General features: G+C 45.9%; 1 protein-coding gene across 6 annotated transcripts in view; it reads right to left on the reverse strand.

Annotated features, from left to right (window-relative positions):
* STX2 (syntaxin 2) overlaps positions 1-13716 on the reverse strand; it is a 49420-nt gene extending 35704 nt beyond the window's left edge. For 2 of the 6 annotated variants that reach the window (XM_070627338.1, XM_070627337.1), the window contains exons 1-2: positions 13528-13716; positions 3725-3799 (exon numbers count right to left, since the gene is read on the reverse strand). In XM_070627338.1, coding sequence (XP_070483439.1) covers positions 3725-3799; positions 13528-13557 — 105 coding nt within the window. In that variant the 5' untranslated portion in view covers positions 13558-13716. The other 4 variants (XM_070627341.1, XM_070627340.1, XM_070627339.1 and 1 more) reach the window with 3 other exon arrangements.
* Positions 13717-13948: the final 232 nt, after the last annotated feature.

Below are 13948 nucleotides of genomic sequence, written 5' to 3' on the forward strand. Positions count from 1 at the left end.
GTCTAAGGCCATTCCATCCTGAACAAGCCTGATCTCATCTGACCTCAGAAGAAATACTGAATGTCTAACAAGAAACTAAAAAAAGGTGTTGCCATCGAGTGGAAGAGGAAAGAGAACAGGGCAGATAAAAACAGCAGTGGGAGCGAGGTTTCTCTATGTCTGTGTATCTTTTCACATCATTTTGATTTTTGAAAAATGTGAATGTATGCCCCACTCAAGAAACAGGTAAAAACATTGAGAGTTAAGAACCCTATAGACTAGAGCAGCAGTTCCCAAATTTTCAGGTCTCAGGACCTCTTTAATTCTTCAAAGTTACTGAAGACCCCAAAGAACTTCGATTCATGTAGGGTATAGCTATCTGTAAACACCATGTTGGAGAAATTGCTTAAACACTTATTAATTTACTTTAAAACAGTAATTACAAACCCACTACATGTAGTGGTGCCTGTCCACATCCTAATCCTGTGACTGCTGCCTTCCACGGCAAAGGGGACTTGGTGGATTTGATTAACTTAAGAGTCTTGAAATAGAAGACTATCCTGGATTATCTGGGTTGCTCCAACACAACCACAAGAGTCCTTATAAAACAGAGGCAAGAGGACCAAATTTAGAAAAAAGAGATGTGATAACAGAAGCAGAGGCTGGAGAGATGACATGCTTTAAGGTGGAGGAAGGGGACGCAAGCCAAGAACGCAGGCACCTCTAGCAGCTGGGGAAAGTAGGGACATGGGTTCTCCCCGGGAGCTTCCAGAAAGAACCAGCCCCGCCCCCACCTTGCTGTGGGCCTCCACACCCGTCTCAGACTGCTGAGCTCTGGAACTGTGAGATGAGAAATGTGTGCTGTGTTCAGCCACTAGGTTTGTGGTAATTTGTTACAGCAGCAGCAGGAAACTAATGCACATGTTAACATAAATAACATATTTTTATGGAAAAAAAAGTATTTTCCCAAAAATCAGTGAAAATAAGAGCTGTGATTTATATTTTTCTGCAAACCTAATTTCTAGCTTAATGGAAGGCAGCTTGATTCTGATATCTGCTTCTGTGTTCACTATGTTGCCACATTACACACTTCACGCAGCCTCTGGAAAACCCCATCACTGCACACTCATGAGAGAATGAGAGAAAAAAGACAAACCACATCTCAGAATTCTTATGGAAATAGTTTTGACCACAAGAACTCCTTGAAAGGGTCTTAGGGGCCCCTGGGACCCCTGGCCCAAGCCCCAGACCATGTTTTGAAAAGCAAGGTGTCAGAGAGTCTAACACAGAATTCTACTTTCACAGAACAGTGACTAGCTATTTCATTAGGCCTGAGTGCTATTTACATACAATTTCTATAGAACTTCATATACCTCACATAACGTAATTTTATTAATCGTGTAAAAACAATACTTAAAATAAAAACTGATTCTCTTAAAATTTTTGCTATTTTATTATGAAGGCTTAAACACAAGTCCTGACATTTTGGTCTTAGCACACAGATGTACATTTCAATTAGCCATCTTTGAAGGACTATTTCTGAAGTAACTTCAGCAGTACACATCTGTCACAAAATAGAAAAAATATTAACTCTTGGAGATTCTGCAATGTCTACACCAATATCTCTGCAGCAGAAGCCTCAAAGTGGCCCCAAAAGAAAAGGAAACTGTTAGGCCCCCAGCTTGGTACCAGGAGGGAAGTGCCGTCGTCACTGTGGTGCCAGCTCCCATTTATGCCTGTGAATGACACGACACAGGGTTTCTCTGTCCATTCCAATTCATCTTCACAAAAAGGAGAGTGCCTGGCCACCTGTCAGAGCAGTCTCAGTCTTAACCAAACACTGGTCATGTGCAAAATTCCTATCTTCGGCAATGTTCTACGTGATAGTTAAGGTTTGAATGTCATTTTCTAAATATGAGTTTGTATTAACAAAGATCATTTGCTTCTCTATTGTCTAAGCAGTCATTTCACAGAAATTAACTATAAAATAAATAGCCTATTTAACAAATGAAAACGCCAAACTTTAGAATCAGTTGCTCTCAAACCTTCCTAACACAAGTCACTTGTTTTTGTCTGCATCTTCCGACACCCACAGCCAAAACGGATTAGCATTGCTTAACAAAGACCATAGCTTAAGACATTCAGTGACAGTGACGGATTGTGCATAATTCTTCTATCAAGTATAAGAACAACATTTAATGGTAGGAGATTCTTTAAAATAAGAAATACGTTTTTACAAAGAACTGATATGGAAGAATTAAGCTTCCAGGTAAGGGGGATAAAATCAGAAAAATAAGGATTTCACAAAGTGGGTAGGTAAGCTAAAAACAAAAAAAGAGTCTCATTTCAAAGTGAAATCAGGAAATTCAGTATCTCACCTCTTTTGTACCTGAAAGTAAGTTCCTGTATCTCACAATTTAATTTCATGTTTTTTCCATTAGAGAAAATTAGGAAGTAACATAAGTACTTGAAACTCACTAACTAGGTATTCCATAAATTCTGGCTGAATCTGGAAAACTGGTAACTTGTAATATATTTTCTTGAACATGTAACATATTTTCCAATCCACGCATTGATGGACTGTTTAGACCGTCAATGGATTTAGCAGTCAGCTGAAACTACGAGACTTGATTCAGCACAATCACAATAAATCCAGCACATGAGGTTTTCCTTATTAAAAAATTACCCTGGACACATGTTTCTTTTCTTCACTGTTGACATAGCCAAAATATTTGTTCTGTTATTCAATTTCAAAAATGTGAAATATGCAAAATTTGATCAAATCTTACTTAGGTTTAAGAATTTAAACACGGTGTAAGCCTAAAAACCTCCCCGGGAGTGAAGAGGGAGGGGGAGGGCCTTGTGGGGAAGCCCGAGAGAACCGACACGGTGCAAGGTCAGACCCAAGGGGCACAGGTCCAGAGTGCGCTGAGACCTCAGAGAAAGGCCAAACTGACCATTGCAACAGCAAAGCCGAGCTTCCACAATCACATATTTGCTCAGGTCTAAGACTTCTCAAGGGACAGTCCCATGTGACCTAGAGTCTGATATTTCCAAACGTGGAAAACTTCTCAGGAGAGGAATGTAAAGTTCAATCAAAGATTTTAGAAAATATACAACGTGAGCCCTTTGAGCTATGCGATCAACATATGGGGACTCACTCCCACTCTGTGGAAGGAAAGCACGAGAAGCGCTGGTGAGCCTGTGCACGCCTGACTCAGCAAACCCATCAGCTGGGGGCACCACTGCCACTAGGACCTCCCCTCTCCAGAGGACCACGCGGCCCTCAGTCTGGAGAACAACACTGATCGTAGGTGGAAAACTTTAAAAAATCTATCAGAGGGTGTGGCAGGATGTCCCAGAGGGGACCTGCACTTGGAGGAAGTGCCATCTCCACACCCAGGTACAGGTCAGGGAAGAAGTCTGAGCACATCAGCAGGCACAACCGCCTTGCCACGCGCCACCCGGCCCATGTGCATGAGTTTCCTCATGTGGGGAGCAGAAGGGTGTGCTGCCCTCCACATCCACAATTCTACCATTCTCATCCAGCCCCCCAAGTCTATCCAAGAAGAATGGCTCAATATTAACGAATATTCAATAGCACTAAAAATTCTAGAGAATCTAAATAATTCAAACAGCAACTTTTTAAAATACTAGTTTTAATATTATTTCAAAATTACAAATACAATAATATAACTGTGTTTAAAGAATAAAGTCCAACTGGGTTTCATTAAATGACTCTTACCTGATGGAAGAAATCATCCATAAAATGGTCCTTTTCAACAACGACAGTTGTGTCCCCATCATCGTTTTTCCTACACTAAAATGGAAAACATAAAATGTAAAATTCAGATTTAAAAAAATTTCACATACGCACAAACAGTGACTTAAAAAAAAAAAGCAATTAGGGACCTACAAGATGTCAGCTCACTAAAGCACCAACTGCCACAAGCCAGCAGGGCAGCCAGAGAGGATGACAATTCAATTCTGCAAGACTTTCAACGGGACAGACGACAGTTACAGCAGAGCAGGGAGGCAGGCAGCCCTGGGGAAGGGAAGGCCACCTCTCCAGGAACAAGAGCCGGAATTCTCAGAAGCGAGCAACGCAGAAACATTCATCTTCACTAAGTCAGTCATTGTACCACCAGCTGGTTTTATCTTCAAGAAGTGAAACTGCTTGTATTGCATGTTTTCTATAAAGATTAGAGATACCGACACCACAAGCTCCTTGCTAGAGTAACATAACAATTTTCCAGGAACTTTCACATGCATGCGCTGGCGTTCATCATTTTTCCTAAGTAACTCGCAGCCATGCCCACACTAATCATCGATACACACTTTAATAAGCAAAGACTTGGTAACATCAAAGTAACATCAAAGAATAAAGAATTAGGAGATATTCCAGGCAATGGTTCTCAAACTCGAGAATCATCTGGAGGGCTGGGCCTCTGACTCGGCAGGTCTGAGGTGGGGCAGTCTATGCAATCTTGAACATTCTAGAATGTTGCTGCATTCTAACCAGTTCCAGGTGATGCTGCTGGTCCAGGGACCGACTTGAAGTACCACCCTTCTGAGCAGGCAAAATAATCTAGCAGTGAAAGTGTACATTAGGAAGAAAGCAACTTCTGTCCTGCAGCTGCATGGGAGGGGAGACAGGAACACCAGACCCGGGGAGCTGACCTCTGAATCACTAGATATTTATCAAAGATGCGTGACGTAGCATCCGTCGCAGAGGCCTGTGGGATTAAGAGAAAAAGAGAAGAAAACCCGCCAGAAAGCGCAGTGCAGGGAACTGCTCTGTCTCCCGGAGGACACAAGGGAGGACACTCGGGATGAGTCGGCTCAGTTCCAACCTTGCCACAGCTGAGGCAGCAACGGATTCAGGAATTCTCATAACCCTGAGGAAAATCGAAGTCTTTACTCACTGAAAGTCTGAAGTATAGCTGTATTCATCTACAAGCCAGGAATAAGCTGGAAACAAGACTCTACTAAAATTTAGCTAAGAAAAATCTGCAAAATTGAATAAACGTGTTAAGAAAGCACCATACGTCCTCCCTCTCCCCCATCAAGGCCCTCACTAAGGGGATAATTCTCACGGCCCCAGGGAGGTCTCTCAACATCACCTCTCCTAGGCTGGGTCTCTTCTGGGCATAGATAAGACAACTCAGGTGGAGTGAAAGGGACAGAACCGACTTTGTCTAAGCTGGAGAGGGGTGAGCCCCTGACACAAGGGGCTGCTGGAGAAGGATGTACAGAATCCTGACACCCCAGGTGACACAGCACACTGGAGTGGCGGAGGCCATCGTCAAGGAGAAGGCAGAAATCTCCCTCACAGGATTATGTCGACACCGCAGAGCTGCAGGGGGATGGACCCACCTCCAGAGATGCACCTGCACGCTCCACAGTCTCCCCAGGGCACCCACCCGGAGCAGTTTTCCCATCAGTGCCCTGACTGACACTGAGCCGCCACCCTGCAATCGCCTGACACCAGCGGTGGAGAAAGAGGCCGGAATTCAACAGTAGTGCTACTGAGAATGCTGCATTTCTGCTGTGTCAGCAGGTCATGTACTCTGGGTTGAATTGTGGCCCCCAAAAATAGATGTGGAGAGCCTAACCCCAGCACCTCAGCATGTGAACCATATTTGGAAAAAGGGTCCGTGCAGTGCAGTTAGTTAAGATGAGGTCATGCTGGAGGGGGGTGAGCCCTTCACCCAGTATGATTCGTGTCCTTATAAGAAGAGACAGAGACAGAGGGCAAGACGGCTGAGTGACGAGAGGAGCAGAGACTGCAAGGATGCATCTGCAAGCCAAGAAACACCAAGGGCTGCCAGCCACCACTAGAGGACAGAAGAGGCGGGAAGGACCCCCCTAGACAGGTTTCAGAGGGAGCATGGCCCCACCGACACCTGAATTTCAGACTCCTGAGCTCCAACACATTTCTGTTGTTTTAAACCACCTGACTTGCAGTACGTCGTTACGATAGCCAGAGGACACTACTACACAAGCAAGGACTGAAGCGTACCGGCACCATCCCTTCTCTAGCCAACTGTGCTAATTGAGGAGGACGTTTATTCTTTAACTCTCAGCATGAAAACAGTGTCATCTGGAAGAAAGCACGCTGTATCGGGAGTCACAGATCTGGATTCTAACCTGCTTACCCGCAGCCCATGCACTCCTCTGAGTCTGTCTCCTGGTCTATGAAGCGAGACAACACTGGCCCCACCTCCTTCAGAGATGGGGCTGTGAGGATAACTACCTGTCCGTGTTTCCTGAGGGGCTTTATTTTCACAGGGAGCACAGAAAGCAACAAAGGCTTCTATAATCATTTCTAGTCCATGTTCTTAATTCTAAGCAAAGCAGCACTTACATTAGCAATCAGCTAACAAGTAACAGAAACTAATGTTAAGGCAAACCCACAAACGCTCCGACACTCTTCTCCAGGAGCCCGCATCAATGGAAGAGAGAAGCAAGCCGCTCGTGGTACTGAGTGCCAGCGCCCCCGGGCTCAGGCAGCACGCCATGTGCACGGTCCCCCGGACTCCTCTACCACCAACAGCTAAGGCACATGGTCCCATCTCCACTTCAGTGAGAACACAAACGAAATGGTTTAGGCTGCGCCCAATCTCAGAGCTAAAAAGTGGCAAAGCCAGTACTGGAATCCAGGTCTGTTTGACTTCACAAAATCTACCACCTTAACTATTCCACCCTGCTGACTCAAACACGCTAAGAGCTGTCCTTTCCCTCTAGCCCCCAGCTGTCACGCAAATGAAAGTACTTTCCACACACGTTCCCATTAATTCCATTATCCCCACTTTGCCAGGAGGAGGCCGCGGCACCGAGGAGTTGAGGGAAGACCCTCCATCACCCAGAGCTGGGACTCCAAACGCCCTGGCTCTGGAAAACGCACCATCCACCTCCTCTCAAAGGAAAGGGCTTCACTAAAGTCATCCAATTCTGCCACTCCAGGCAAAGCCTGGCCACCAGGCTCTCCTCCGAACTCCCCATGGTGGCCTCACCACTCACCTTCCCAAAAATGTACGGAAACCCCACTCGGTGGTATGCAATCTTCCCAACTGGGTTGTATGTCACCATTTCTCTTCTCAGCTGCAGGGTCTCGGAAGAAAATGAATGTGTCTTGTACGGCTCAGGGCCAGGAACAACAGGGTGAAATATCATCATATAAGCAGTTAACTTACTGTGAAGTCAAGCAAATAAGCCAGGGGAAGGGAGAGAATGAACATGGATATGACTCCGTAGTGCTGGCGATTCTGCTCGTGGTCCAGAGTACAAGAGAGATGAGAGACACAGCTGCCCCATGTGATTCACAGGACACTCGCCGCTCACCACACAAAGTCATTCTCGTTCACAGATGCCTAGTTTGTGTTTGTTTTATTTTTTGTTATAGAAAATTACAAACATATACAAAAGTAGAAGGAATACTATAATGAGCCCTTGGTACCCATCGCATGGGTCCAGTGATGATCAATCTACAGCCTGTCTTGTTTCACCTGACAGCCCCCACTACCCCCACCCCCAGGGCACTAGATCCCTCACAAAAGATGACAACGCAGCCAAAAACCCAAGCTCACGACTTCACCTGCCACTCCAGGCAAGAAGTTGTCATTTACCTCAGCGCCCAGGAGAGAGGTCTCTAACGCCACACTTGCCCTAAGGAGAATCGGTGCTTTTACTATTGCACTTTTCACACTATATCCCGACCCCACTCCAGCAGGCAGCGAATACACAATTACTACAGAACCTCAGTTCCTCCTCGACTCTCTGAAACCTGTACGTCATGCATCATCTTTACTCACAAAGTCCCTCACTTGCTGGTAAGTTATTTGCTCTCCGCCTGTAGACATGAAACAGCCAGATGACTAGGAATACATTTTTTCTACTGTCTTTTTTTACTCTTTTTTTAAACTTTTATTTATATTTCTTATTTCTACCTGGAATTCTCAAAACTATTAGATATTAGGAAATAGACCCAGTAATATGGTCTTAGCTTTTCCATCCGTAAAAAAAAGAAACAAAGAAAATGACTAACAAAACCATTACTGGCCCATCTTCACCCAACGCCCATGTTCAACCTTTCCGGCTGAGACAGTGTAACGCCTGCACAACAGCTGCCGCTTCTGACAGTCCACTTATTGTAAATGACAAAATGACCTGTGGCACAGCCTTCACTGAAGCAGTGCGAATGCTCTCCAATACGACACACTTGACTTCCAGAGAGTCAAAGTGCAAGACAAACATTCAAATACCAACATTCCGTTTCCGGTAAATTTTAAAAGAATTCTCCTTACAAGTAGCACTATATTAAAATACAATTCTCCCTATATGAAAACTATTGTCGGGAACAGACAGCAAGCAGCTCCCATGTTTAGAGACTACTTAGCAGAGATGAATAATCGTTCCCTGGAATGCTCACTGTTTAGATTTCAACCGAAGCTGAATTATCACAAAGTAGGAAAATCCAAGGCTAGAGGAAACACTGGCTGTTTTCTCCACATACATTACACTAGGGCCTTGCATACAAGTAATAATGGTGGGGAATGAATTAAACCATCTTAAAGTGTGTACGGTGGTTACTGTAGTACCTTTGCTGCTAGGATAGATGAATTTCTTTTTCAAAATTAAATCACTTGAGTAAAAACAGTAAAGAATGTTTGTAATTAAATACAGGTAAAAGCTGACTGTTGGCCAGTTTGTAATTATGGTGCCAAATGTAACATGCCTTTCTGGTATTTTTATATAATTAGTTACAGTTTAATACTCTATAGCAAAATGTTACATTGTTTCATGTTCTTATATTTTTACTACATATTTCTCTCCATTATTAATATTATATAAATACTATTTGCAGGTACTTAGAGTTCACATAAATAGTATTGTGCTGAACAAAGCCTTCTGCAATTTGGTTTTTTTCTCTCAATGGTATGTTTGAAGATTTCTCCTTTTCTCTCACTTTTGCTCCTCCTGACAATCAAACCAGTTATCTTTTGTCTTTCACACTAATTTGTCCCCACTTCAGAGCCTTTGGACTCACTGTGCCTTCTGCCCAGATCTGTTCCCGCTCGCTCCTTCCTCTCATTCAGATCTCAGCTCTAAGAGACTCACCCTGACTGCCCTGTCCACAGTGGCCCACGCCCATGCCCACACCCCTGTTCATTTCCTTCACAGCACTTAGCACAAAAACATTTTACTGCGCATTTACTTCACTGCTTCACGTCCACTCCCCCACTACAAGTTTCACGGGAACAAGGACTTCATCTGTTTTTCACAACTCATGCACCACGCCTAAAACAGAGCCTGGAACACAGCACCCTTCAGTAAAGATAGCTGAAGGAATGAATGAAGAGCAAAGAGAGGGGACCAAGATGTGAGGGTGGAAAGGGGAGGAAGCACATGCAGAAGGACAAAGAAAGGCAAGAAACAAAGACAGACACACCTGGCTGAGATGAAGCGGGTGCGAAATGGACAAGACACAAAGGGCAGAGACGATCTCGGCTGCTGGCTCGCTAGTCCCTAGTTCCATTCCCTCATGAGGTCTGACGGCACATTCTGCCCTCGAAGTCTAAGGCCCCATTCTACCTTTTAATAAATCTCTCTTGTCTGTTTTAGCTAATGGGCTTCTGTCCCTTGCAACTGAAAGAGCCCTGAAGACAACAGTCTCTAGAGTCATCCACATTTTTCTCATGATGAGTATTTGCAAACGGAAACACATCAATTCAATAAACACCTGGCAGGTGCTCTGTGCAGAATACTGAGGCTTCAGAACAAAACTGACAGCACAAGTCTGCCCTGGAAAGGGTGAAGAGTCTGGGGGAGAGTGCAGGAAGAAAACAGGACTGCATCTGTGCTTGGAGACAGGAAGATGGCCATCTCTGGGGACATACGAGGGAAGGAGGGTAGGAAGACTTCCTGGGGGCAGTGAGCAGGCTGGGACCAACAGACGGTGTGAGGCAGACAGAGAAAAGTGGAGAGAGAGATATGTCCAGTGGTTTTAGACTCAGGAAGCAGCATGCAGAAAGGCATGGAAGGAGGAGGCTGCGCCAGGCCCAGCACAGTGTCTTATGACTGGCCCAAGGTGCTCTGTGGGAAGTGAGGGTGCTAAAGACGAAACCCATTTATGAATTGCCTCTCTCTTAGGTTTTCTATTCCTTAAATTCAGAATAGACTTGCAGTTAAAACCAAGAATTATTAATCTGTGGAAATGTAGAGCTTTTGCTATCTTAAAAAATGGGACACAATGTATGCAAACAGATACATTTATTATAGTTAAGAATAGAGAAGCTATAGATTCCACTGTGGGAATTGTTTACATGATGATAAACATATTAAAAGTTGGCAGGAATGAATAAACTATGAAATTCTAAACTATAAACATATGCATATATAAAATTATAAATACATTATAAAATTCTTAGTAGCTTAAGTTTCAGTGAAATATTTACCAAAAAATGCTTTATTTTATAAGTTGAATCTGAGTCTTTACTACATAACATTCTGCACCACCTACGCAATCTAAGCTGTCGAAAAACAACTTTAGAAATATCTGGGCAGTTTTTCCTGCCCTTTAAAAAATTCTATTTGCAATTCATTACCTTGAACCCAGCGATTAAAAATAGTAAGTTCCTGGGGCCGGCCAGGTGGTATAGTGGTTAAATTCACACGCTCTGCTTTGGTGGCCCAGGGCTCACAGTTTCGGATCCCAGGTGTGGACCTAGCATCACTGGTCAAGCCACGCTGTGGCGGTAGCCCACATAAAGACATAAAGTAGAGGAAGACTGGCACAGATGTTAGCTCAGCGACAACCTTCCTCACAAAAAAACAAAATAAAAACAGTAAGTTCTCATTTCTCTTAGGTCTACTAATGAATATCACGTCGCTACTTTGTGTTTCTGTCAATTATCCTGCAAACAATTCCCATGGTTGAAATCTGTAGTTTCTCTATGCCTAACTGTAATAAACATACCAATTTGCATACACAAACTTTAAAAACCAAAGTAATCAAAACATATTTGGAACCATTATCTGGTAGAACAGCTATTCCATTTTGATTTGCTTACATCCTGAAATGTGTTTCATTGTGCCTTCTTCCCTCTTCCCTCCCCAGATCACGTGCAACCACAGCACACACTCAATTCATTTTTGTGTCTCTGCACCCAGCACATTACCTCATAGACAGCACTCAAGTGTCTGTTGGACAGGTAGTTCTTTTACTTTTTGTAAATCAGAAATATCCTTCTGAATTTAGAGTCTAGGAGATCTTCGGCAAGTCACTTAAACTTTCTGTGACCAAATGAACTGGTTGCTCAAAAACAGAACCATTGGTTAGAAGCACCTGAATCTACATTTGACAAGTTATATTGGGCAGACTAATTTTGAAGTCCTTTCCAAGTAGTTATCAGTGGTAATCTTTTTTTCAGGAGGAAGCATTAACAGCCAATAAAGGAAACTTTTTAGAGGCATCACAAATATTTCGTCAGTGTGGACACTGTTGACGAGGCATTTTAAGCTTAAAATTAAATATCAAGCTTAAAATTAAATATCAAACTTTACGTAGAAAAAAACATCAGCCATTTAGAAACATGGTTGCGAACACTCAACTACTCCAAGAACTACCCGGAAGGGATACATTTCCTGGGAGAAAAAAGCAGTTATCTTTTATATCTGATAACTTTAAGAGGAGTTTTTAAATATTAAAATTTATTAAACTTTAAGTATGTCAAATTCAATTTTAACTTACTATTTTATCCTAGAGAGAAGATTGCTTTTTATAACTTCCTAAAAACATTTAAAAACTAATAAATATTCATAGCACTTATAATTACATAGTATTTTCTCTCTCCCTTCTTCTCCCCGAGTGTCACACCTAGGAGATAATCTTATATTTCACAACTCCCTCTCTGAGTAGACAAGAGACATACTATTATCCCCATTTTATATAGAGGAAAATTGAAGTTTTGAGAGTTTTAAAAATTATTTGCCCAAGATGAAACAATTCCAGAAGCAGAAACTTCCACTCATTTGCTCTAAAACTGCTCAGTCTCCTCCTCTAGAGCAGGATGATAGTGGACTAAAGGTTACTTCTAGCTCTAAAATTCGAGGTCAAAAACAGGTTTACATGTTCTTCCTGACACTGCTGCAGTAAGAGCTGGTATATATGTAAACTTAAAGAGTGATAAATAACTGCCTTATTTTTTGCCAAGCCAAGAAAAGCTGCTTATAAACTCTACTGACGTCTTTTTATGATTCTCCAACAACATTACATAAATTTAGCCATCTTTTGCTAAAACAGTTACAGCTCTCATGTTCAGATACATTCAGCATTTCTTCACTGAACAAATACTTGAGCTACGACTCAGGGCTCGGGAAAGACTGTAAAGTGAGATAACGCAACAGCAATTTGCTATGGTTAACATGATGTTGATCTGCGAACTGCAAAGGTCAAAACATTTGACAATAAAAAGGGAAGGAAAGAAAAATCACTATGAAGAAACTTTCTCGGAATGAGTGTAAAGTGTAATTTCCATGATCCTAAGGATGAATAAGTCACTGCCTTTCTGACCTAGGGTTCCTCATCTGACCCCCAGAACACAGACAACGATTTGAGAGCCTGTTCTCTCTACTCTCCAAAGCATGGGACATCACTGGCCCCAATCTAGAGGCGAAGGAGAGAACTCAATTCACTACACACAATGGATGCCTTAGGCCAGGAGGCCTAGCACTCTGCCCCGAGGCTGCCAGGCTTCAGAGGGCGGGGGCTTTCTCTGCGTCCTGGGAAACAAACCTGCAGACATTCGGCGTTAATTACTACCTGTATCTCTAAAGAACAAAGTCACCACGAGTTCTGTCGACCTACAATGTTTCAACTCTTCCACATTCTACAAACCCCCGCCACAGGCGGGCTGTCACCCTCTCATTCACAGCGCTGGCACTGTAAGGCGCGCAGAACTCCTAAGGGACTGCTCCCCCGTCCCCGCAGGCGCGGGGATGCGCGGCGGTGACTCACCGGCACCTGCGCGGGGGGCGGCTAGGGAGCCCGCGCCCGGCCGGTGCTCACAAAGCGCGCTCCTCGCCGGGCAACAGGGGCCGGTCTGCACCGCCTCGCCCGGCGCCCACGTCCACGCGGCCCGTGTGCACTAACCCGCTGCCACCTCCGGAGCTCCCGCCGCGCGGGGACCAGCCGCTGCGCCGGGGCGGACGCCCAGCACGGTGGACCGGCCGCGCTTCCACGAGGGGTTTCCGGCCGCGGTCCGCGCCGTGCCAGGGCTCAAGCAGGGCGCAGGGACGGCTGACGCGGGGAATCACCGCGCGGGGACGCGGGGCCGAGGCCGGGGAACCACCGCGCTGGTGCAGCACCCAGCTCCCCATCCGCGGAGGCGAGGCCGGGGACAGTCCGCCTCTGGCCGTCGGGCCGTCCGGGCCGGCGCACGGCACCCGCGCGGGGCTGCGGGGACAGCCCGCTCCGCGCTCCCCGCCCTGCACGGCGCCGCCGCCCGCGCGCCCGCCCGGCCCGAACCGCTATCCGCCCGCGCTCACCGCCGTCAGGTCCGGCAGCCGGTCCCGCATCCCCGCGGGCCGGGCGCCGCGCCCCGCCGCTCAGGCCTCCCGACGCCGCTCCGGCCGGCCGCGGGCCCTGGGTGGCCGCGCCGCCGCCTCAGCCCGCCGGTCGCCGGGCTCCGCGCCGCGCCCGCCTGCCGCCCTCCCCTCGGGCCGGCGCTGCCACGGCAACCGCGCCCGCGCGCTCTGCGCATGCCCGGCCCGCGCCGCGCCCCGGCCCACGCAGTCTGCGGGAGCCTTCCTGCGGGAATGCCGCGGCCCGAGGGGCGGGGCCTAGCGGAAAGGGGAGGGGCCTGGCGGGAGGGGCGGGGCCTGGCGGAGAAAGGGCGGGGCCTTTCGCGGAGGGAAGGTGCCTGCCAGGGAGGGGAGGAGGCGGCTCTGGTGGAGGAGGGGAGGGACC

This window comes from Equus przewalskii, chromosome 7 (assembly GCF_037783145.1).
Source record: "Equus przewalskii isolate Varuska chromosome 7, EquPr2, whole genome shotgun sequence".
NCBI classification, from domain to species: domain Eukaryota; kingdom Metazoa; phylum Chordata; class Mammalia; order Perissodactyla; family Equidae; genus Equus; species Equus przewalskii.